General features: G+C 40.8%; 1 protein-coding gene across 1 annotated transcript in view; it reads left to right on the forward strand.

Moving 5' to 3' along the window:
- Positions 1–27,029, forward strand: part of APBB1IP (amyloid beta precursor protein binding family B member 1 interacting protein) — a 788,839-nt gene that overhangs the window by 240,278 nt on the left and 521,532 nt on the right. The window contains exon 3 of the mRNA XM_085631699.1: positions 19,598–19,669. Coding sequence (XP_085487825.1) covers positions 19,598–19,669 — 72 coding nt within the window. The remainder of the gene's footprint in view (positions 1–19,597; positions 19,670–27,029) is intronic.

Here is a 27,029-nt window from a genome sequence, read left to right on the forward strand (position 1 = left end):
TAAAATAAGTTCCACCACCGGCCCCCGATTGTCACGCACAGGGGGCCAGATGATCCGACCCCATAAGAGAGTCCGCCGTACCTCGGCTAGGGGTCAGGGCTTCCGCAGTGCAAGGTGTCGCCATCACCAGTCCGAGTGCCGGGGCACCCGTCCCAAGCCTTCCACACCGTCGGGCCCCTTCCCGCCAGGCTCCTTCAGTCACCGTCGAGCGGCGGGCCAGATCCCCTCCAGACCGCAACTTTCAGCACCAGGCCCAACCGAGGCGCCCGGACAGCTCTCCAATACGCTCCGCCCCTCGGGCTCGCCGCCGTCGTCCTTTGAGCTCGGGCGAACTTTTGGGGGGGTTCCCCCGGGGCGATCCGGACCAAAACAGCACCGGTGTATGCCCCTGATGTTCCGCCACGCTCCTCTCCCGCGCTAAGCCTCAGCGGGGGGAGAGAAGCATAAGAAAAGGGCTTTAGCTTGGCCGGGCCGGAGGAGCTACGGGAGGAAGCGTCCGCTCACCCCGCCATCTTGGCCACGCCCCAGCTTGGCAACTTTAAAACAAATGTATGTTCTAAGTTCTTATCTATTTTCCTCCACCGAGAGTGGAACAATCCATCAGTTATTGAAGATGCGTTCCTGCATGTGTTTAAATCACAAGAGCAACCCTATCTGCCCTGGCGGATCAGGGTAGGAATGTATTAATATAACAATTGTCCCATGGGACTCATTCAAAAGTAGTGCCCTCTTATTTGTCTTAAAAGGAACCTAGAGTTACTCAGACTTATTAATCGGATCAAATTGTATCACAAAGAAGAAGAAAAAACACAGGACTGTTATAGTTTGCATTTTGTAATATTTTGACTCATATCAAGTGTAACAATCAACAAAATTAGTTATCACAGTGCAGGCGACCCAGTGTTCCAATGTTGATTATATGTACAAAGAACATAGATAAAAGAGACTGTACGGTTCCCAATGATTGTATGCATTGATTAATAAACTTCATAAAAAGGTTTGCATATGTCAGGGTGGAATCCCTTGAAGTTAAATTACCCATAATAACCAAGAGGGAGGGTTCATCAACTTTTTGACCCTGTGTGAATGTTAGGGTCTTGTTGCTCGAATGGGATTTCCTTAAAAAACAGAAGACGAGGCGTTTGGCAAAATAGGAACAGTTTGTTTAATTAAGCAGTTCGGCCGGGAGAACAGTTACAGGCACTAGGTCTGAGGACTGTCTCAATTTACATCGAGTTTGAGGTTTCTTTATATACAATATTACAACAGCAAGAAAAGGTTTCCGGCGTACCATATATGGTGAGGAATGTTGCTTGCTGCCTTTAGGGGCATAAATTAATGGTCAGTGGTTACTACAGGCAGGTCTTGCTCTGCATGGTCACAGTGTGCCAGTGGTGAATGTGTCCAGATGTCTGCATGGGGAGCATGTGATGACTATGTGTGCTAGGCCCAGATTGGTTATGTGTTTCTAACACATGTGGCATTTGACTTTATGGTGTTTTTAGGAGCGCGGACCCCCACCGGCCAATTGTGCTTTATTGGGGCAATCCTCCCTGACCATTGTAATGTCGCTGCGCCCATCTATAGAATTGATCAAGAGTTTCCTGCCCGAGTGTTTGCCTGCCAGCTGTGCAGTCTCCCGCCTGTGACTCATCAATCAGTAATCCCGGGCATATGTCGCAGGGCCTGCCTAACTACATACTTGAGTGCCGAGTTAGATGTGGAGTTCAGAACGGGTGATTCTATTTATAAGGAAGATACTTCATTTATGTTTCGATATCCATATTAACAGTCTCTACAGGACTGTGGGACAGATGTACGACCAGTGTAAATTACGAGTCGCAATTTGTGCTCGATTGCAATTTACAATGTGCAACAGTTTCAGAGACACTGATTGCGATTCCCAGTGGGTTCACAAAATGTGAGGCTTATGACTATTAATGAGGCACTCGCAATTTGCGACCCGATTGGGAATGGCTGGCCCTCGGAGGGATGGTGGCCTGCTGGGCTCAGCAGAGCTCCGTTTCTGGGAATGCTTTTCAATAAAGCAGCTTTTTTTTTTAAATGCAGCCATTGCATTACCACCCTCTTGAAGAGGGCAGTAAATTGTGAGTGTTTTGCGACCGCAATTGTGGCCGCAAAACATTTGTGCATGGCTTGTGATTCGCTATTAGGAAGCGAATGCTCCTTCCTAATAGCGAGTCGCAAAACACTATTTTGCGAGTCGTAAATTATTTGTGAGTCACAAAATAGTATTAGTACATGGCCCAGAAGAAAATTGCATACGCAAACGGGTCGTAAACCCGTTTGCGCATGCAATTTTTCATCATACATCTGGCCCACAGTCCTCTGACTAACCAGTCAAATGTTTCAGTGCAGAGCCATATTCTATTAGAACCAGTAGCAATCCTCTTCATACCAATTGCGGCTCAGCTGGTCCCATACAGATCAAACAAGTTCCAATATCAAGGCAAAATTGCCCAAATTGTCATTTGAATTTATTCTTCAACAAGAACGCAGTGGAGCTTATGTCACTCTGTTCGGCACCATTGTAGTGTGGTGAGACAGAGGCGTTCCTGTACATAGCATGACAGAAAAATTGATTAAAGACTGCTGGAAAAGAATCTTACTGCCATTATAGGTGGTTCCCTTGGCTTTGTCTGGATAAACTCTCCTAAAAATAGAAGGTTGGATACTAGCTGGCAATCTCTGTCCTCATTGAAGACATTGTAGCATTGCTTGGAGTAAGACAGAGCGAGTCTAGAAAATGTGACAATGTCAGTTTCTCAGGGCTATAAATCCAGCCAGTTTCTCCCAAAGTAATTTTCCATCCATCATTTCTGAGTCTATGCAAAGCAAATCATGTAAGAAAATGTGCACATTCTTGGGTGTAATAGCTCGAGCATACAGCCTGCCGCCAGCCACTCAGGCAATGACAGGAACATGATCATGACGGATTCATCGTGTTGAGAAAATGTCCATTGCTGCCACCATCCTGCTTCACAACATGAGGAGATAAGAAAATGTAGAATATCTTTTACCTTCAGCGCCCGGGTTCTCTTTTTCTATTTGTCAGGTAATTTAATATGAGCCTTCGTCTGTGCGGCTCCTCAGTTGTAAGGTCTTGAGGTGGTGTCCGTATGTACAGCTAAGAAACTCATTTAACAACAAGAATGCTTAAAACACTAAGCAAGCTTAATCGATTCACTCATAATTTGATGACCGATTCACAAAAGTAGTGTACACTTTTGAGCAGTGCTTAATTTGTAAAAGAAAGAGTGCTGGTGCCTGAAGCTCCCCTCATAAGATGGCGCCTGGTTCAATTAAACGTTGGCGTACCGAATACCAAGGCCGATCGTCTTTAATCCACTGCCAGACACTCCCTGTCCCTTTTTCTCGCAATTGCAGGGTCCTGATTTTTGTTTGCGACGGTGTTGCTGTGTTCTTCTTCCTCCATCTTTCTGATCTGTGTGTTTCTTGCCCTCTTGCACTCAGTAAATACCTGATACAGGAAAAATAAGTGCTGGTCCCCAAAAATAAGTGCTGATTCCCTCCACCAGCAACCACCGTCTCAAATTAAGCACTGCTTTTGAATACGTTTACTACTTTTTGCCTATTCACAAAATCAGAGTGGCATTTTACTCCAAAAGTGTAATTAACATATCCACCAAACTGAAGGGCATGGGGGGCTGTAAACTGTTGAGTATTTTATACTTTTGAGTAAGTTTACTACTTTTTGGCTAGTCACAAAATCAGTGAGAGTGTGAATTTACTGCAAAAGTGTAACTTACACTCTCATTTTGTGAAAAAGTAATAAACATACTCAAAGGTGTAAATTATGCAAAAGTGTAAGTTTCCTTTTTGAATCAGGGCCTATATCTTCAAAGCCTCACTAATCTAAAATGGCATGGTTTTGTATCGGTTATATCCCAAGTATTTTGGCCATAGGATATATTTCTCTTATTCAAAATGACGAGAACCTGTGCTACTGTCTCCCTTATGAAGGCAGGCAGGGCAGCAGCAAAACATATGTTCAGGTTTCCTGCCTGAGTCTAAATATCAGGTGTAAAAATCTTTGGTAATAACGTTATCTTAGGCTGAATTTGAAAGTAGTTACCCGCAGTGTCTGGGACAGTGCCCGTATGGTTGCCCTATGTATTCCTGTTCCATGTACCTTACATTTGTCTATGTGTCAGTTTTTTAGTTTGTGTCTTTGAGTTTTGTTGATATGTCATGGTATGCCCAAATGTCAATTGCACTCTTAGTCACCGCATTTATCTGGGGAAGAACATAGACCAACATTTTTTGAAAGGACTTCCAAATTATTTAATTTTGGTGTGGTGGAAGGAGGCACAATAAGTGAGGGGGCCTATTGAAAGAGTAGTTGGTCAGCTGCTATGCTATGATCTTGGCTCCTTTCATGCATAGTAAGGTCTCTTTCTTCCAGCGGCACATGTGGTCCAGGCATATTAACACATGGTGGCCTGGTTGGTAGAGCAGTTTTATAGTTGGAAGTTTATTTCAGTGTCTTTAGGGTGCAACTGGAGGTTCACTTAATGTGGGGCTAGACTCTTCGCCAGAAAGCACATGCAAAAGTTAAAGAGTAGGATAGGGGTGGCTTGGTAACTCCATATCTTGCGGTGCATAATGATTCAAAGCATTCCACTCCAAACATGTTCTCTTGCAATTGAAAGGAAGGCAGTTCTTAATAGTCCATGGCATTCCTCGTGCCTTTTTGGCAGTGCTTTATGGTCCACAGTGTTGTAAGGTGTTGTAAGGCGCTGCAAGACTGATGAGTTGAGAGCTGACCTTTTATTTTTCTTCCAAGTAGAGAAATAGGTCATCTCTGATATAGACCAGATCATACTAAAATGTCACAGGCTTGTGACCTATTTCTTCAGGACTTTGCTGGGGGAGAAGAGGTTGAAAATCGGATGATAAATAGACAAGTCCTTCCAATCAGCCCTTGGCTTCTTCTGTGGAGGGTTTATGATGGCCGCTTCAGCATGCTTGGAACTAACCCTTTGATAATGGAGGCGCAGATCATGGACCTTTGACATTAGAGAATGAATTGCTGCAGACAAGTTGGCTGAATATGACTCTTTAAGAAGCTTCAGTTTTTTGCAATGAAATCAATAACTCCTCATTTGTCTAGAATGCAGAAAGCTGCAAGAGTAACACAAAGGTTTTCATTTACTGTAGCTGGATTCCTGGATTTGAGAGATATCAGTCTCAAGGAGCAGTAGAAGATTGTAACGGTGCTATTGAGGTGCACACGTGGTGTTTTTATTGCATTCTGACAGGACAACTCTGGTAGATTATGAAAGTCTCCTGTTTTAGTTTGTGAATCTCAGCTTTATTTAGCGAGGTATGCCTTTTTTGGCTCTGATAACGGCTCTATGGCAGCTCTTGCTATATCGCTTGCCGTGAGTTTTGGCCGTGTCCTTTCAGGTTTCACCATTGGCACAATAGTTGACATTTGGTTCATTTCATGTCAGCCTGGTCTCATTATACCTTTCATTGGTAACTTTGATGCCTGTTTTTGAGTGGGGCATGCTTGCCTACTGTGGTAAATGTGTTCCTGTCGATATTTTCTAGTACGGCTTTGTAGTCAGGGATACCTGGATAGTTTCTGTTGACAGAGTAGAAGAAGGTTGCCTCAAATTTCACACCACTGAGATCACTATAATGTTTGGTTAAAATAGAGTAAGGTGGCGGGTTGCTATGCTGTTAGGGGATTGTAGCACATATGTGCAGTGTAGAGATATATATGAACAATCTGATCTGGATTTTCTTGCAATAACATGTTACAGGTTTCCATGGTGCACACAAGCAACAGATCCAGTGTATGGTCGGCAATGTGAACTGGACCATGCACTGCATGATTCAGACCAACAGCCTCCATATTTTGAGGACGCCTGTTGTTTCTTAGATAGTGGAATATCAACCATCACATCCATAATTAGGATTTTTCAGCAATGGTCTGCTGATGAAGGTCGATTTAAAGAGTTTGTCCTCAAATGAATAACTGTATCCTAGAGGGCAGTGGATATATATATATATATATATATATATATATATATATATATATATATATATATATATATATATATATATATATATATATATATATATATATATATATATATATATATATATATATATATATATATATATATATATATATATCCATCCACCCCTTTCTCCGGTGTAGCCACAAGCACGGACCTCGATACTCCAGAAGCAAATCACAGACTCCCACAACTCATAAGTGGGTGAAGCAGTGTCGGTTTATTTAGTTGCTTGAAACCACACAACCCACAGGAACACTGCCTGCCATGCGCGTTTCGCTCCTCACTGGGAGCTTGATCACATGATGCGTCTCCTCAATGTGACGTGTTAAAAAGTGAAAGTGAGCACAACCGGCTGTGAAAACAAACTCTCCCGGCTCACATGTACAAAAAACAGACTACGGCATTCTCCTAGTCAGCAGCATACATCTTAAATACGATCTTGAAAACAATAATCGTGCAAATACGCATACTAAAACAGAGCAGAGTGAAAAAGATCATGAGAGTGGTTTAAAAAATATAATATATCTAAAACATAGTCATTACAAAATGCAATAAATAGGATAAAACCACCCTGCCAACAACCTAAATTACGGTCAGTATTGTAATCCAAGACAAAAAATATATATAGATAGATAGATAGATAGATAGATAGATAGATAGATAGATAGATAGATAGATAGATAGATAGATAGATTTATTTATTCTCTCTCTCCCTGGAAAAAGGTTTATAGGAAACATACAGGCACATGCATCAAGCAAAATACCGGTCGCAAACGGGCAGATTCTCAGAATCTGACCCTTTGCTCCCGGTATTTTTGCATTTGGGATGCATCATCCCAAATGCAGAAATCGCTATTTAAGGAATCTCTAAATTGGGATTCCTTAAATAGCGATTGCATTTAAGGAATCCCTAATTGAGATTCCTTAAATGCAATGCATTACACTTTAAAAAATAGCGATTTCGCTAATAGCGTGAGCAAATTACCATGAGGCTGGACCTCATGGTAATTTGCGAAAACTTAGAAAAATGCACTTCTTTGCATTTTTCTAAGTTACATGTTGCCCACACACATGCCCTTAGAGCATGTGTGTATGCAACATTTGTGCAGAGTGAACATACATGGGTGCAATAGGGTGTCATTTTGACACCCTTGCACCATCGAAATTGCGGGAGCAATTTGCGAGTACCTACTGGTACTCGCAAATTGCTCCCGCAATCTCTAATTCATTCCTATGGGCCTGGAGGCCCATAGGAATGAATGGGAAGACATTCCTTAATTGCGAATCGCAATTTGCTAATCGCAATTAAGGAATTTGTGGGAATCGCTAATTCTTTAGCGATTCCTACATGCATAGGGTTTTGCTATTCCTTAATTGCGATTCCTTAATAATCGCTATTAAGGAATCGCAAAACCCTATGATGATGCATGTGCCTGTTTGGGCCCAAACATGGCGTGTATCCCGTCTGCCGTTTTACAACTGATGTAGGATGTAATGCACTTGTAATATGGTGAAAGAGATATTTGCCACGCTAGAGTCAGAGTAACCCATCCGCCAAACTCTAACTCAGGACCCCTAGAGGTAAGTCTTTCGTAGTTCAAGATTTAAGGCCTTGTTTACCATTTGGTAGACATGATACTATTACACAAACTTTTCTGACATCTCATCGGCTGTATTAGGATGGGATTCACAAACATGGCCGAGATCACGTCCACCGTATTACAGGTGCATTATAGCTTAAGGCACTTGTAATACAGCAGATGGATGTCAGCCACTTCTGTCTAGGAGTATCTCGTCTACCAAACTTTGCAAAATGCCCAAAGCCATGCAAGGTCTTTGGATCATTTTGTCATTGTTTGATTGGCATAGATGGAATGGGGCTTGTATTTTTATGTACACATTTGAAAGTTATTGTACTGTTTGCAGAACCACCGGATAAGTAGAAAAATTGGCACAGCAATACATCAAAAAACGTAATAGAGGCTTTTAGGTGAACTAATAATGGTCATTTATGAGAGTATAAAAATAAAAAATAAATATGAATGGAAATTGGCACCTAATAGGTAAATCATTGCAGTTTAATTGTGTTTTAAACTCAGTGATGAGTGGGAATGAAATCTTACTCACTTGTTCTCAATCCCATATTACGTCATTCGCACAGCAACTACATACTGTGCCATTCACCATTCAGACATAGCCCTGAGCAATTTCCACAATTTGACCAACAAGTTTCTCCAATCTCAAATTACATCGCTTTTGAAAACCCTTTTTTGAAAAATTCAATTTCGCAGTAGCACTGAAAAGGCACCGCCATTAATCCAAGTTTGCGTGCACAGCTGCTGGTAATTGTTTGCCTATAGCTACTTTTTAATGTCTTTCATGCATTCTGCCTTTTCTGACATGTGAGATCGGAGGAAAAGCAGCTCCAAAATACCAAAGGAAAAAAATCAATGGAGACATTTAAAAAGCTTTATTTTCCCAGTTTGCCTTCGAGCTTTGTAGTCAACGATATTGTTGTGATAATGTGAAACCCAAGACGTGAGTATGGTCTGGACTGTATTGAAAGCATTTGGGGGTGTAAGTGGCGGCTCGCTGAGGGAGTGCTGCGGGGCAGTGTGGTGGGGCGAGGGAGGGACAGGGTGTGGGGGTAGTGGACTCTGACATACGGCGGAACGGAGTAAGGTAAGTAAATAAATAAATAAAACAATTTACCTTGCGCGTGCTGCATCGCCGAGTTGGAGAGGCAAAAGACTCCTCGTCTGAAGGTGTAATCACAGAATTACTAGTTGTACCCATTACAAAGTTATAGTTTCCTGGCATGGTGTAGCGCCGTATAGAATATTCTGCCTCCAGCATTCGATCTGAAAACTGAAAGTTCCAAGACGCCCCTGGGGAGGAGTTGCGCTTTCTAAATCACTCTCATTCATTCATTCAAAGTTCCTCAAGGCACTACTTAGCAATAATTCATATATTCTGCATCAGCATGACAACTGCCCAAAACTGACCCGCATGAATACAATTTTCGTACGCTGCCCGATTGTTGTGCCTGAACCTATATTGATTATTTAACTGTTTGTAACTATGCAGGAGGTATATTTCCAAACGTTTGTGAAGTGAAAAGGATGGAGAAGGCTATATGATGGATTGGTAAACCTTGAGGATTGTTTACAGGACCATGTTTCCTTGACCATATGGAGGTACCATGCCATAAGGGAATACCTTTATTAGGTCATGGAACTACGAAGTGAGTTGCAATATCCTTATGAATGTAAAGTTAGGGGGTATTTTATTGCATATAATGTTTGGGCCTTTAAAATATTCCTTTTACACTCCCTGATAATTACTAATTTTTATTGTGCTTTGGACTGGATTCCTGAAATTTCTAAGCAGTTTAAATAACAAATTACTTTAACTTTACTTGATGCATTTCAGTTTCCTTGAGCTGCAAAGGCAGACTCGGAAGGTTACAACTGTCACCCCACTGAGCCATGACGCTAAGAAACCCAGGTTTAAAATGCTTGTAATATATCATGTTTTGTTGGGGGAAACAGGAGTTAGAACATGCTAAATTCTGTTGCTCCTCTTTTAAACTCTTCTTTTAGACCTTAACCTTGGCTGAGCAGTTTTTTTGTCTTAGCAGCTCTGGAGCTCCTGCTCCCAGTCATCTCTCTGTTACTTCTCAATCACTAGTCCGATTTGCTTATTTCGTTTTATAAAGCCGCCATCGCTTTAAAGTTTTTTGCACTGATGTCCACGCACGACCTTTTGATCGTGACATAATACACCATGCTGTTATGACCATTGCTATTAAGACCATGGCCAGAGTATTCAGAAGCCCATATGGACTAACAACCACTATGCAGAGAACGCGTTAGACATTCCCACCAGAACTGGGGACACAACCACAAAACAGAACACTGCGTTCAATACTAGCTCCATGGATTGCTATCCCTGACTACAGAAACAAATCCATCAGCTGATCTGCCTTCTCATGCCAGGTGACAGGACCATGCTTTTTGTCAGCCAAATACAGAATACACAGGCACACCTGAAATTAAGAAGTGAGGTAAAATTAGGCTGTTGCTGAGATAATTCACCAGAGTGCTGGGCCCATTTCCATCAGGGCCACCGCATCCAGACAGCCACATGTACTAACAACCCACAACCACCATTCAGAGAAGAACAAATCCCTCCCACTGGAACTGGAAACACAACCACTGTGCTCTCTTGTTTCGCCTTGTACCATAACACCTACAATCTTCTGCCGCAGTATGTTCTTTGCCCAGTCTGCTACTAAAAAAGGTTCGAACATATTGATCCAACACAATCTCACATCCTATAAGACATGCATTTTCCACTTGACATTATTATGACAGTACTTTATCTAGGCTCTCAGTACCAATTAAGCAGGGACTACTCCATGCAAAGATCTGACAAACATAGCTGGAGAACAGGTAGGCTCTAACATAGTCCATCTCTGCAGGTCCCGAACCAAAATATTCTCTGCCTTACTGTAGGTCGACCATAACGCAACTAAGCAGATCTCCAGCCACTCTACCTCCTCTTTAGCCTTCACCCACCACCACAATACCTCACGCGAACACTCTTCTGCTGCAGTCAGTAGAAAAATTCTCTGGAAAACAAAATTCGGAAACAAACAGGGCCCTGCTAAGCCATTCATAGAAGCAGTCTAATACAACCATGAATCTGTGTGTCTGTCTCTCACACCCTTACGTCTATCACACCACTAAGCACTGCATTCCAAAACAAGTTAAGAGCACTTCCCTGTCCCTCACGCATGACACCAATAGGCTGCCCATAGGGCACACATCCAAGGACAACACACCTTAAACGACATACTCACCTAGGGTGTAGCAAGCTAGCCATCCAGAAAGGAGCTTCATCTTAATTATGGGTATGAAGCACAGTGTAAATATTGCAATACGATGTATTAATCTATTGTATATGATTTTGATGGGAAAGCATTATTCACAGCAAAAGTTCCTGAAAGCTGTGTATAATGGTTATATACTGTAATCTCACAACATATGGCACCTTTAGGTGACAGTGTTTCAATGATGAAAGTTCCTTTCACTGTCCCTCCCCACCAGGATCTCAGACTGAACATGTATGTGAAAAACTGATGCTTCTTCTAGTACATCCGCTATCTCCCTCGTACCTTTAAGCTGATGCCTAAGTAATTGAATCAGAGCTAGGTGTGTATCCATATTATAGTCATTTATCATTGGAATTAATTATTGTCTCTCTTAATGCTGGGCACAGATGCAGCACATGGAACAAATTTTGCATTCCTATTTGACAAAGATTACAGAGGGAAGAATTAGAAGGGTTACATCTCTATCTCATCATATTAAGAGGTAAATTCCATGTGCGAAAAATTATATTGAAACGTGTGACATTATGGTAGGTTTGAAAGAAAGGATAAGGTTGTACCTGACCAAATGGAATATCAGTGCATATGCTGTTGGATATTTTCAGTGGAGAGCAGTTTCCTACATAGAGAAAATAACTAACTGTGAAGTCTAAATTCAGAGCCATAATCTAAGATGCCAAGGGGTCCATAATCTAAGAACATCTATATTACAGTTAAAATACTCTAGGGGCTTGATTACAAGTCAAGTCAATACCGATACCCTGGGGGTTCATTATTTATCTGATGCAATAAATAGCACCTAATACAATTTATTGGAGAATAAAATGGGGATTTTGGTGTTTAACACACAAAAATCCGCATAGTAAACTAAATGATCCAAATGCAAGTCTAAGTAAATTCACTGGGATAACAGAGTTTACACTGCAAAGTTTATTGCAACTCTTCCCATCATAAGCATTAAGGAATTACCAATTTGCGATTTGTATAGGTTCTACAGCATAGTTTATAGTGGAAGGGATTTTAATTTTGTAGGTTTGTATTAAATGATTAAAATTCACACGCCCCATAGAGTTGTAAAGAGCTTAAGAGAGCTTTTGATGTATGATGTATTTTCCATTTATCCTTGAGGAATTTTATTGCCTTTCTGAGAGCAGACAAAAATTATAGGAACTGTGGTGTAGGTTATTTATATCTATGGATAGCTGTATTTCTATCTTATCCCTTATTGGCCTTCCATTTCAAGAACTGTTTTGATCTTTGTTTTTTAGGTGTTTAACTAATTCACTCATAAGTAATTCATATGTACTAATAGGCGTGTGGGGCAGCTCTATACAGAGCAGATATCTGGGGTCACTGCAATTTGGAGACGCTGGGAACAGCAGAGAATAACTTTTTGAAATCACTGTTAAAAATTCCTCAGAGCATCCCCACATTACCTATCCGTATGGATCTAAATTTGAGATTTATCTTGGATACTGCAGCATCAAGACCAATCCAGTACTGGTTAAGGGTCTGGGTGACAAGAGAACTAGAGCCCTATAAGGAGTGGCTCCAGTGTTTCCTAGAGGAAATGCAGATAGGATCCCTTGGTGTGCCTACATAAAGTCATGGCTATTCAAGCTGGGCCTCGGGGACATCTAGTCAAACCCCAATGGCATATCGGGTGATGCCATTGGAAAATTCAAAATGGCCTATTGAGCTTATGTCCTGGGAGAAAAAATTATTAAGACCACTTCGGGCACCCTGACCACTTACTTTCTATTTTTTAAATGGGGTTTTGTGTTGGAACCTTACTTAGACATGGTCCCAAATCTGTTTGCACAAACACTTTTATCAAGCTTAGGGTGGGCACACTACCGCTAGCTCCCTTCAGCTGCACTTGAAGAAGGGGTCAGGTACATCAACTAAGTGCCCCATGGGATGTGAGGCCATTGAGTCCATCGAACATGCTTTATTTTATTTGTGTGGCATACAAAAAGCAACAGAAACGTTGGATAGTACCAATATGTAGAATGCTGGGCCTCAATGACAGACCACTGCACTCAGAATATGTATCACAGACATGAGTGGACCAGTTGTCTTTTCTATTTGTAAATTACTGACAGCCATATGGTTTTTGGCGACAAGGAAAATCAACTGGGAAGAAAGATTTTTGGGGATATCTTAAATTTCTTAATTGTTTAAATTTCTTGTCAACAGGTCTGCAACACTGTTTTATTACTTTTTAACCTATAGTATTCATATAAATGCACATGAGCATTTGCATTTTACATTGTTACTCTTTGATAGTTTTTTTAATGATTAGAAACAAAGGCTATAATGAATATATCCGTTAGGTAGAGTTCCCGCAGTATTTGGCACTTTTTGAAAGTGCAATAATTCTCCTTTTCAGCACTTAATGCACTTTATGCTTTCTTGCACATTTTATACATAGCAGTGGCACCGCTTTCCTTACTCCTCTAGTAAAGGATGGTTCATTTAAGCAACATGGGTGTATGTCAACTTATTTTATGGTATTGTCAATGCCACTTGTTTTATACTTGGTGGCCAGACTCTTAACTGCTGCGGTTAATATTTGCAAATATTTTCTCATTTTAAAGCACCCCGTGCTATCCCTAGGGATCTAAACAGGAATGTTTTGACTTTCTTAATTAGTTGGACTCAAATGGCGTACCCTTGAGGTTTTTGTTTGTTCGCTTCTTACACATATGACAAACTCTAATCCACTTCTGTTACATTATCCGATTTTATATTAGGTTCTGTGTATATCATCTTGAAATTGACATGCTTGGTGCGGCACTTAAAAGGTTTTAAACACTTGACATCTATGTTTCGTCCATGTTTTAACTTTGTATTTTAACATTGGTGTTTTTTTGCACATATGTATACTTTTATGGTTATATACCGTAACCAAATAAAACATTGTGGTTGTACTGATGGGCTCATCAGTGGTTGCATCTTGGAGAACCGTGTGAAATGAGGCAACCGGTTCATTAAATAAGGTAATAATACAAAGGTTTCACTGAATTCTCCCATTTTTGTTTTTCATATCAACAAGACCAGAACCCGTTTCCAGTGACCAGTCTATGGTTTTTCCAGGGATATTTCCCACAAAGATTACGGAAAGGCATTATTGCTGTACTGTGTCTCCATTATATTTAGTTGTGATATCAAATCATGCATATGATTGTATCAAATGATGCATATGATACAATCGTAATCTATAATAGCAGAACCAAAGGGAACATGTCTTATCGGTTTAACTGGGATATAGGGATCTTATCACCCATTTAGAGGTACCGCCTCCCAAAATCTTCCACTCACCCAGAAGGAGTGAGCAGAGTCTATTTCCTCTGCCAACCCAATCAAGACAACATTTTTATTATGTTCTAAGAACAGCAAACAAGATACAGTACAAACCAGGCTCAATTACATGAAAGTTGATGGTTTTGAACCCGAACTCTTACCAACTGACCATTCACTTGGATTCACCCTGGACATCAACCTCTCCCTCGAGGGGCACATTACCAAAAAATTAAGACTGCCTGGTGCCAGCTCTCTCTTCTAAAGACAGTCAAACTATTTTTGCGAGAACGTGGCTTCAGAACTGCTGTTCAAGCCCTTGCACTCTTGCATCTGGATGGTGGTAATGCCCTACTCGATGACCTCCCAGGCTCCACAGTGGCTCCTGTTAGATGCATCCCTCACACTGCAGCATGTCTTATCCAGGGCCTGAAGTTATAGGATCATATCACCCCCATTCTGATGGAACTCAGTTGGCTCCTCTACCAGCCCACACCATTTTCACAACTAGCTGCAACATTTACCAAGCCATCACAACTAGCACCCCTGCTTATCTTGCAGTCAAGTTCACCATCTCTGGTGGGTCTTGGCACACCCACAGCCAGGACACTATCAGACTGTAGACTAAAAAGCCTGCAGTCTTTTTCCATGTATGCTCCCAGGATCTGGAACAGCATCCCCATATCCTTCAGGATACTCCAGTTAAGGAAATAGTTAATGACTCACCTCTTTAAAGAACACTACATCACAATGCATTAACCGTCCACAACTCGGCTTCCTCTCCTATTGCTCTTGACTTTATGCTTGCCTTTGACCATGTACAGCACTCTGCTGTCTTTTGGCTAGCTTAGCCCTTAGCAATATCATATATATACATACATACAGCAAAGAGATTCTGAGATGAACGTCTCTGTATAAATATAAATTGTTTAAGTTCATCAGTTAACATTAAGACCAGGTATGATAGATTTGATTTGTAGGAGGAATATATGCCTGAGGGAAGAAACAGACTGTGTAAACTAAGATTTGTTTTTCAGAAAGTTAAGCAGGTACATATGTTGATGCAACATAATTCTTTCTTGGATTTCCACAATGATTAACAACAGTTCATATTTGCATATAGATGTAGTTGTATTTCACATTTTTATGAATTTGTATGGACTGAACATCGCTATGAGTATTGATGTATAATATTAAAAGTGGCATATAGGAATAAGGTAAGCTTAGTTACCTAAGCCATTAGAATAGTGGTAAAGAAAGTAGAAGTGATAAGTGGTAGAGTTGTACAAACATAAATACCATTAATATTCAGGTCGTGGGGTTCATGAGGATCAGGTTGTTGAATGTTACAGAGGGTACTGGGCTGAATATCAGACTTTGTAATACGTACTCCAGGCCTAAGAGGAGAGGCTTGTAAGACTTCCTGAATGCTTGGATGGGGGTGCTCTCAAGTCAAGGAGCGTATCATTCCAGTGCATTGGGGCCACAAGGACGAAGATTCCGAAGCAGGATGGAGCAGGTGAAGGGCTGAGAATGGTGAGAAGGTTATGATTTCAGAATATCGTAACCAAAGTATCATCTGACAGATTTATTGTGTCATAATATTGTTTACAAAAATATTGCCTGATGGTAAGTTAAATCTACACCCAATGGGATGATATTGAAGATAAAGCTATATCTGATGGGATGATATTTTTATAAACAGTATTTAGGGCACCACATTTCTTTTAAACAATATTTTTTCTAATACTGTTCTGACATACAACTGGCTAGATGTTGAGTATCAGAGCTTATAGTACAATATAAGTGTTCATGACGGCTGAGAATCATTCTGCTAGATGGTGAGAGTTGGTGATCAGAATACTTCTGTGCTTTTGAGACAGTGTGCCTATTGCAAAGGTGTTGACTTTGTCCGCTAATATAAAAGTATAATTGGGAAGACTGTTGCAATAATCACAATTATAAAGATGTAGAGATTTGATCATAGTTAAGGTGGCCTTGAATGAGTATTCAAGAATCGTTTGTTCAGTGATAGTTATCATGGTTCTTTTGACTACGCTAGGTACTTTAGGTTGTATAATCTTGCTAACCTGGGGTTAAACTTACATTATAGTTGTAGTACAATTTCTGTTAACTTACTGCTGATGAGAATGAGTGCATCCATCCATTTCATTTGTCCACATTTATATATTTGCTAACTTGAAAACCAGACAGTAACACACCATGGCCCGAATTATACATAGTGCCCCGGGGTCTCAACGGGGGTGTGGACCCCCTTTGAGCACCCCCAGGGCACAATGGTATTAAAGAAGGGGCCACAGACGCTTGTGCATCTCTTTCTGTAATACAGATAGCGCTGGTGCACATGTTGCGCCATTATCATGAGACGCCGCTCTCTCATTTGCATGGGGAAGGGCCCCATGCAAATGATGTAATCACTTTGCCTCTGATCCCGCACCTTATTACTGAAGTTGGCCCAGAGGCAAACATGTCTTTAAGAGGTGCACTGTAAGTGTGCCACAAGAAGGTGGTGCATTTTCAGTGCGCTTCCTAAAGGCATCCCTCTAGGGCGGAGAAACAGGGTCCCATGGACCCCTCAGACATCCTCCTGCTGGCAGGTGCAGTCATTCACTGCACCCGCCTGCAAGGGGATCTCTAAAACCCCAGAAAAGTGCTGGCGGTTGCTGTCTGCACAATGAAACACGGTGCAGCTTTTAAACAGCTGCTCCATATTTCACCTGAATGCGCTTCCCTGGAGGAAGCACGAGTTCTCAGCTGCCCTGAAGCCAGTGCATTCATTCTAATACAACGCACTTTCCTTGTTTGTATCCGGCGCACCTTTTGAAGGGTGTGTTGTGGTGCAAACAAGGAAAGTGTGCAGTACTCGTAATACGGCCCTAGGAGAGAAATCCCTTTCATCAATCTGCTGAGCACAGGGTTTCTGCAAGATGTGCTTTAAGTAACAAAATTCAGTTTCTGTTCCTAAACACACAAAGTTGGCATTAGCAACTGAGAAGTTATGGTCAGGTCAGAGTTTCCATTGATAAGGCATTTTCTTTCTTTCTTATAACTTATGGCTCTTTGTCGAATATGCTCAACATTTTTTTTTTAAGGTTCATGTAATTTGGGTTTCAATACGGCAAGCAAGTTTTACACACATCTGTCAAAGGGGAGGGGTTAAAAATAAGGGGACGGTCAAAAAGTGACTTTTCTCATTTTAATCCCCATTTGAATTCCCAGAGTGATCTTGACTCTCCACTACAGAAAAAAAAAACTGAACAGGATTACACCAAACTTTGCATGAAGGAGGACTTTACGCAAAGAGCTGCTTTTTCTGGCTTGGCGTAAGTCTCTTCACTGGATTTCGAGAAATTTGTATTTAATTATCATTTTGGAGTGAACTTGAAAGGGTTAAAAAGTTAAAGATATCTGGAAGGTTACTCTGTGGATGGTCTCAAACTAATTTTGAAAAATTTTCAGCCCTGATTGGATGAGGGAGAGGTTCATCCTATCATCTATTTAGGGTCTACAAACTCAACGCCGGTTCCACAGACTCTCTGAATGGCTGGTCACAACTTGGATAAAAATTTACACCCCCAAAAAAATAATAAACAATAATGAAAAAAGGATGTCAGGCTCTGCATGGCTGCCCACACAATATTTATGCCAATAGGTAAAAACACATAAAACACAATATATTTAAAAATTTAACACATACTCTTAACAGAAATAGGGCAACATTCATAGTCATTGCTTTCATAGTATATGATATGGACCTGGAGGAATATTCTCAATATTTATAATTGCATCTGTCACATTAAGGATGAGGACATGACCATTGCCTTTGGCATGTGAGTTATCATTTGCATGGCTGTTTATTACCATTTTATTTTTCTCTGCTCCCATCCGTATTTGACGGCGGGGCCACTGCTGCTGACTGGCAGCAGGAGAGAAGTGGTCCTCACTGCAGTTTAGAGTACACATGTCACTTTAGGTGGCTGCCTTGCAACAGCCAGCCTGACGGGTGCACTTTAAACCTCTCCAACCCGAGCTGTCTTAGGTATGGGGAGAGCAGGCACAGGCCCAGAGTGCCTGAGTGAGCATTGAGCCAGCCCACTCCAACCATTCCTGCCTCTTCTCTCATGCTGCTTAACATTATCAACAACATTAGAGCAGCATCTGCATTGGTTAGGGGAATTGGTTCAGGCCATGTGCTCCGACGGACTTGAAGCACAAGGACCGGCAGAGGTGTGCCAGTGTATTGCAATGGGAAGTACATATTTTATTTATTTTTTAAGTTTATGACCCACTGACTACCACTGTGAGAAACTCGCACTGCCTTCAGCCTCAATGCCAGAGCTTTCAGTCGTGGTCCATTAAAAACACTGTTTATAACGAGCCATGATTGAGGGCTTTGACATTGATCTTAAAGGCATTGCTGGTTTCTTAAAGTGCCTGTCAGTTGGACAAAATAATTGATGTCCTTGCCCCACCAATTATCCGTGTCAACAGCCGCCACTGCTTTTACATACTTAAAAGGGGATATCATCATGAAACCGCCTGTGAGGGGAATGCAGTACTGTGTAAACTCCATACAAGAACCAAATAAACCTTTTTTTTTTACAATTTAATACATATTTTATGAGAGAAATGGGTATGTTTACCATTTATCTAGCTGCTCAAAATATTCCCCTCTGCTTCTTAGAAAGGAAGGACCTGATGTATTAATACTTTTTGCAAATGATTGATGTGCAGTTTGAGACGCGTCTTATGTACTAAGAGGTTGAATCTCAAATTGCATTCTCATTCGCAGGAGGGAAAAACCTGCCTAATGAATATATTAATTGCACAGGTCTGTGGATGCAAGAATGGAGGCATGCAAGGGACAGCAGACCTCTTTCCATGCATTTGCTTTCCCAATTGTTTCCTTCCCATTTGGGAAGTCATTATGGGGAGTAGAGACAGCTTAGCATTTGCGCATCAGTTACCACACAAACTTGGTGGTCGGCTACTGTTTAACGGTGTCTGGCCACAATTGTGCTTAGAAACAATTGATACATACCCTTCCAAACAGCAATAGGTGGTGGGCACCCTTTTAAGCGCCATCCTCAGTCGGAAGAGCACTTGTATGATAGGATAGACTTTTCCAATTCATAAGTGGCTTTATACATTGTAAAAATGCATTTTGTGGTTGCAAATCCTTTGAATCGCAGGGATGGCGACTGCAAAGGGACTTAAATACATCTACTGCATTGGACTTGTCATTATTTTACGCAAACCATATTATATATTTTTTTTTTAATTGATGCGTTCTTTTTATCATCAGATGGATCATGCATGTGATGACATCGATGAAATGTTCAGCAACCTACTGGGGGAAATGGACCTCCTGACACAGGTAAGCTGCCCCTGCAAGTTTAAAAATATCATGTGGTATGTATGCGACTTAGGTCCTCTTTTCATCTAAACTGCATCTTGCATCACTACAGAGACCCATGGAGAAAGGATGTCTATGCTGGATAAATAGAAAGCAGTAGTGGGTTTAAACGAAATTAGAGCATGGCATTTTGATATATGGCCGACAGAATTGCAAAGATTACATCACTGCACAGGGTTGGAGCATGAAACATCTGTAGGCATATATATGGAACAGGCCTTTTCTGAAAATGTATCATTTCTTTTCATGCTGAAGCCAACAATGAATTCATGTGTTCCTCTGTGAGCACAAGCAAGTTGCGCTTCACCTAATTTTCCATTTGCAGCATGCTGATTGACTGTCTAAGAGGGCCTGATTCACCCTTATTTCTAAACTACTGTGTATGTGTAACTCAAGAAAACTTGTCTCATGGTGTGTTTGTGCTCTTTGATGGGTGTCAAGAGAACCAAGTGTTCTGCATATTCGACTGCCTTTGCAAACGCCACATATGGTGGCAACATGGATAGCTTTGCACTGAGTGGAGGTGGGTGGGAGAGCTGTGTATGCTTTGGACTTTGGGGAGGGATATACAGTGTTGTCTATGGGTCCATGTGGAAGGTATTAGTGTCATGCAGTTTCTTCTGAAAAGGCAATCAGAACAACATGGCTGCTTACGTTAACACAGGATTGCACTTTGGAATATTGAGTACAGGAATATTGTGGGACACTAATATCATAGGAAAAATATAGAGGGACAACATATTGAAAGGTTAAGTGCATATGGGAAGCATAGCTTTACAATTCTTAACTTCACATCTATGTACCTTGACAATGTATATATTTTGTGGTACACTAATATTGAGGACAATATATCGAAAAGTAAGTATGTATAGATTTTCTATAAATAACACCACATCTGTGTACTTTGACATATATATATATATATATATATATATATATATATATATATATATATATATATATATATATATATATATATATATAATTTGTCAAAGGACAACACTAATATTGAGGATTTTGCTTTTATGTACAAGTAGCAGGAAATGTATCCGGGTATCTGGAGCTGGGTTTAAGGTTCTTATTTTCTACAAATGTATGAAATAAAGTGCTTAGCCTGGAACGTAGCGGGGCTGAACAGTAGAAACAAGAGATCCTTGATTACAGAAGAACTAAAATTACACAATCCCCATATTGCTCTCCTCTCTGAGACACATATTGCCGGGAAGGATAAGAAATTACTTAACCAATTGGGTTATGATATTGTGATCTGTTCGAGCCTTGGGCACTCCATCAGAGGAGTGGCTATTCTTAAGGATAAACGCTTCAGGACTGAAACTTTACAGACCCTCTGTGATAAGGATGGCAGGTGGGCGATTGCTCAGATTCGTTTTGAGAACCATAAATATGTCCTTTGTGTGGTCTACGGCTCTAACACAGACAAACCGATTATTTTCGATCAGTTGAATATCAAACTCCTGGATTGGGAGGGAGAACTTATCATCATGGGGGACTTCAATTGTATAATGGACTATAAAATAGATACAACTAGGTCCGGTAGTTTTCAAAGGATGCGCAAAACTAGGTCATCTATTTTTGACCTATGTCGCATCCATAACATTAAAGACGCTTGGCGATACTTGTATCCGAGATCACCGGGCTATACATACTATTCAGCACCCCATAAAATGTGCTCAAGACTGGATATGGCATTAATAAGCGATAACTTATTAAAGATTAGCACTATGGTCTTATGCCCCCGAATCTCTTCGGATCACAACGCAATAATGCTTATAATTACTACATCACATACCAGGACCTTGCCCAGACCATTCTCTTTTCCTAGACACTTGATTTCAGACTTACAGTACTTGACGCAACTTAAACTGCACCTTATAGAATTCATAGATATTAATATGGATTCAGCTGCATGCAGCATGGTATGGGACGCCTGCAAAGCAAGTATTAGGGGTTTCACTCAGGCCTATACGATCAGACAAAATTTGGAACGCAGAAAATGCAATGCTTTGCTTACATCTAAAATAATTACTCAAGAAGAATTGCTGGCTTCTGCACTCCGATTAAACTCACCAATGACCACAGAAATAGGCCTTAAACTTGGACTTTTAAAAAACGAAGTTAAAACAAAGTTCATTCAGAAGAGTAGTACTAGCATCCATAAATTTAAAATAGCACAATATGAGGGTGGGGATAAAATTGGTAAAATTCTGGCCTATAAAGTCGCTGAGGACAGAGCTCGCACTCTGATTACAAGTATCCGGGGGGACGACAATAAAATCTATAACCAGCCCCTAGACATAGTAGAACAATTTGCTGACTATTATAGAAAATTATATACTCCAGAAAACATTCCTAACCCATACACAATTCGGGATTATGTGGATAAATACATAATCAACCAGCAGGTCATATCAGGAACGGACTCATTGTCTGACAATATAACACTGGCAGAATTACATCAGGCTATATCCCTACTACCCGCAGGGAAAGCGGCGGGGGAGGACTCAATACCCTTGGGGATATATAAAGTGTGTTTAGCTGAATTGGAATCTCTGTTCCTGAAGGTACTGCAATCTGTTGGGCTCAATGGAAAAGCACCCAAATCATGGAACAGGGCGAAAATAATCTTTTTTTTAAAGAAAGACAAACCAAAGGAGGAGAGAGGGTCATACCGACCCATATCCCTGATAAACACTGACATCTGGCATTAAGATTGTCTCCTATTTTGCCTAAAATCATTAACCCACAGCCACACGGGTTCATAATAGGAAGAGACACTACAATACATGTAAATATGGCTATTACGGCATTTGACGTAGCAGAGATGGAGTCCACCCCACTCGGCATGATCTTATTAGATGCTGAGAAGGCTTTTGACCGAGTGGGGTGGGAATATCTCTGGTGTGTCCTGTCTAAAATGGGGTTTGGGGGGCAATTTTTGCGGGGGATACAGGCTCTGTATGATAATCCAACGGCCTGTACCTGTTATGGGGGCCTGACCTCTCCAGATTTCTCAATACTTCGCGGCACACGTCAGGGATGCCCTTTATCACCCCTTTTATTTGCCCTTTCATTGGAACCTTTCTTGTCCGCTCTTCAGTCCCAAACCCAAATCGTACCCTTTAGGTCCGGCTCGCAAGAGCTAAAAATAACAGCATATGCTGATGACATCGCGGTCTACTCACAAGATATTGTGGAGGCACTACAAGGCATTGTCTCCGAAGCCGGTAAATTTGGGAACGTTTCTGGGTATAAACTCAACTTACAAAAGACTAAGGTTATTGCTAACTATACCCCAGCCTTGGTGGTCCCCGAGATCTGCAAAAGTGCTACATATTTAGGCGTTAAATTAACGGCCAAAATTCAGGAAATTAATAACATAAATTACAACAACTTAACTAAATCCACTATTTTACTACTAAAAAAATGGCATAGATTACCCCTGAATTTAGTTGGAAGAATTAATCTGATAAAGATGATGATATTGCCTAAATTTGTGTACCTATTTCGTTCCATTCCATTGGCTTTAAATATTATGTTTTTTAAACAACTAGATGGTGCATTCAGCAGATTTATTTGGGGCTATAAAAAAGCGAGAAGGTCGCTGAATCTTCTGAAAAATAATACGAACACGGGAGGGCTTAACTTTCCTGATTTTAAGTTGTATTTTTGGTCTGCTTTTGTTTTGCGTATTTGTTCTTTACTAAACAGAGGAGGAGCACTTTTCTTTCACACCTTTATGTTAAAACACGACTCAAACATGTTTTTGCTACGAGCTAACGATCCTAACTACTTTAAAAGAGTCAAATTTAAGACTGCTAGAGACTTAATAAAGATCTGGGGCAACATATTAATCCACTGCAAAACTACTTTTTTCCATTCAAAATTGCCGCTGTGGGGCAACCCGGGTCTCCCGGGAATTTTTAATGACAACATCGCTCACAGCTGGTCTAGGATGGGTATTAGTGTCTTAGGGGATCTATATGGCACACATGGGTTCTTAGACTTTAACACTCTTAAATTGTTATATGATCTTCCTGAAACTATGAGGTACAAACATTTACAGATGCACGATTATTTGATCAACAAAAAACAACTTCTGGAGGTCTCAGATAACGATATATGGACCTGCTTATACTCTGTAAAAAATATATCAGTAATAAGTGACACCTACAGCCTCCTAACTAGTTTTAAATCAAACGATTGTTCTAAATTGGCTGATAAGTGGGGTAGTTTATTAGCCTCAAATATCACTTTGAGAGAGATAGTGTTCCCTGTCAAATATTAATAAGCAGGTCCGATCATCTAGTTTAAGGCTCCAACAGTTCAGAACGAGTTGTATGCTATACTATACGCCCGAAATAATTTCTAAATGGTCTTCTAATAATTCTTATAGCGATCGAACAAAATGCCCTAAATGCTCTGCTGAGGCCGCTGACCTGGTACATATGCTGTTCTCCTGTCCTACTCTTGAGGCCTTTTGGGGGGACATCCAGAAGGTCCTAAAAGTCAAGCTTATTCAGCTACCATCATTCACTGCTGCCTCTGTTTTGTTAGATATCTATCCCATTTCCTTCTCACAGGCTGCCCTGGCCTCAATCCTTATGTCCTGTGCTAAATTAACCTTGGCCAGAGCCTGGACCTGTTCTGATCCACCTACGGTATGGGATTGGTGGGCATTGGTAATAGAGATTCACTCGATGGAGCTAGCATAAGCAAATTTAAGAGGGATACGTTCGTTGAGCAAACATGAAAAGAATTGGGGAACTTTTATGGAATGATGTGGCTCCTGTCATCTGTTTAGCACTGCTAATCATTTTCCATCCCCCCCCCCCCCTTTTTTTTTTTAATTTTTTTTTTTTTATTCCTTCCCCGTCCTCATAGCTCTGTATCTCAGTCCTGTGTTGAAAGAATGCCATAATTCATGAAATATTTTTTTTCTTTTTTATATGCCCACAAATGCATGTATTAATGTATGCTTTTCTTGCCAGCCTGTTTACAAATAAAAAAAAAAGAAAAGAAAAAAAAAAACTAATATTGAGGACAATATATCCAAATGTAAGTATGTATAGATGTTCTATACTTAACACCACATCGGTGTACTTTGACATACATATATATATTTAAATATATATATATTTGTCAAAGTACACAGATGTGGTGTTAAGTATAGAAAATCTATACATACGTATCTTTCGATATATTGTCCTCAATATTAGTGTACCACAATATTCTGTATTCAATATTCAGGCTCCTTATCTTGAAGAAGAAAAGACGCTCTGACAAGAGAAAAACTGTTAATCTACTGGACGATAAGTTTCTTAGAAAAAAGTCCACCACCTCTAAATATTACCAGCTGTTTTGTACTAATGAGTAATGTTTGGAGTAACATTTACAGAACTGAAATCCAGTTAGCTATATCCAGTTATATTGGTTTTCGAAAGAAGTATCTCAATGATAACTGATTTAACTGAAATAGTGAGAGAACAATGTACCTCAGTTATAACATTACTCCATTTATTTTCAATTCTAGGACAGGATTATATACACTGTAACTAGTATTGGGCATGTTCAGCATCATTGTTGCTAAGTGTGCTGCAAAGCTGCATTGAAAATAGCCCAGCAGCTAGCTGTACAATCTACACAATTCTGCCCCTGGTTCGCAAAAATATACCATCTTTTAAGTGATGTTGTTGGTGTTGTTGACTGGTCGTGGAAACGGTTTAACCAAACTTTGTACACCCTAGCCTTTTGAATTGTCGTAATTCGTGTAGATTAACAATACTTATTTTGCATACATTCATGGCACAGCAAACCAGCACCATCCATAACTCTGTGACAGCGTGGCCTTCAAGAAGAGTATTGGCCTTCATCCGGTACTTTCTAAAGTCAGTGTCTTTTCATGTGGAACTAGTTAAAAAGTCTTTAGGGTTTACAGCTGTTTCTGAAAAAGCACTTGTGAAACCTTCCAAAACTTATTTCAGGTCGAGCAAGTCTAAGCTTCTGAAGTAGCATTTGTGGTGTGACTGTGTTCATTCCCCAATAATATTTTGAAAATATGTGATCAAATATTACATTTCCAGCACATTTCCTCCAAAAATTAGCATGAAAGCAGTAGTAAGTATTATAGGCATTTCAAATAATCTGAATATGCAATTTAACATGGACTGTCAGTATGTAAAAAGTACTTTCTTTCATTTCTGCCTTCCACTTCCTTTACTTTTCCCATCTAGCTATTTCCCACGAGGTAAAACATTGTACAATGTGACTGATGAGTTTGAAGAGGCAGGAGAGAGCAATGAAATGTTACACTGTTCTCACAATGACAGGTCTTAGAAAGTAGTGTTCGCCCCACTTTACCGATCCCAGGATGCTTGTTTCAGGCCAAGGAAGACCTGGCTTGGCAGTTCGGGCTGGACTGTTCTTATAAGGAACAGGGTCAAGACTGATTAGCATATGGGTGGGTCTGAACTGGGGTGGCAGAGTGAGCTAAATAACGAAGATGGATTGAACCCAGATCTGTGACTGGGGGTGAGTGTCTGAAAAGTTTCAGTGCTGCGTCAATCATCTCCTTGTGTTTGCTTTGCTCACCCTAAGTTGGCAGGGTATGCCCAGACGTGAGTCCCTTGCTCACTTTGCAACTGGATTCAAGCTAGTCTGGCTGATGAGGGGTGTTACCCTGAAACCTGTCCCAGGATCCTTGTTTCCGGTCCATGGGAAGACCTGGCTTCGTTGTTCGGGCTGGACTGTTCCCATAAGTAACAGGGTCAAGACTGATTTGCATATGGCTGGGTCTGAACTGGGGTGGCAAAGTGAGCTAAAGAAGGATGATGGATTCAACCCAGATCTGTGATTGGGGGTAAGTGTCTGAAAAGTTCAGCGCTCCGTCCATTATCTTGTACACTCAGACAGCAAAACAACTGTTCAGGGAGAGGAAGTGGCCTAACGGCTAGAGCGGTCAGCCTCGAAGCTGGGGAACCGGGTACGAGTCTCGACAGGGACACTCAACATCTTGGGATTCTTTCTGGGCAAATTACTTAATCTCCCCGTGCCTAACAAAATGAATGTGTCCGTCTGTAACGCAACTGGTGCTCATGTAAAGCGCTCTGATAGCTTCGGGTCAAGTTCACACTATATAAAACTCCCCCAAAAATGTTTTCAAAAATGGTTGTGTTGCAGGTTCACATAGCAGCTATGTCAGTTGAACTACTGTGGTCTTACAGTCTCAGGTTCCAGGCAGCAGTTATATTGAGCAATATCATGAATATATCAACATATTTCATGAAGTGAATTAACATGAGTT

This window comes from Triturus cristatus, chromosome 10, assembly GCF_964204655.1.
Source record: "Triturus cristatus chromosome 10, aTriCri1.1, whole genome shotgun sequence".
Taxonomy (NCBI): domain Eukaryota; kingdom Metazoa; phylum Chordata; class Amphibia; order Caudata; family Salamandridae; genus Triturus; species Triturus cristatus.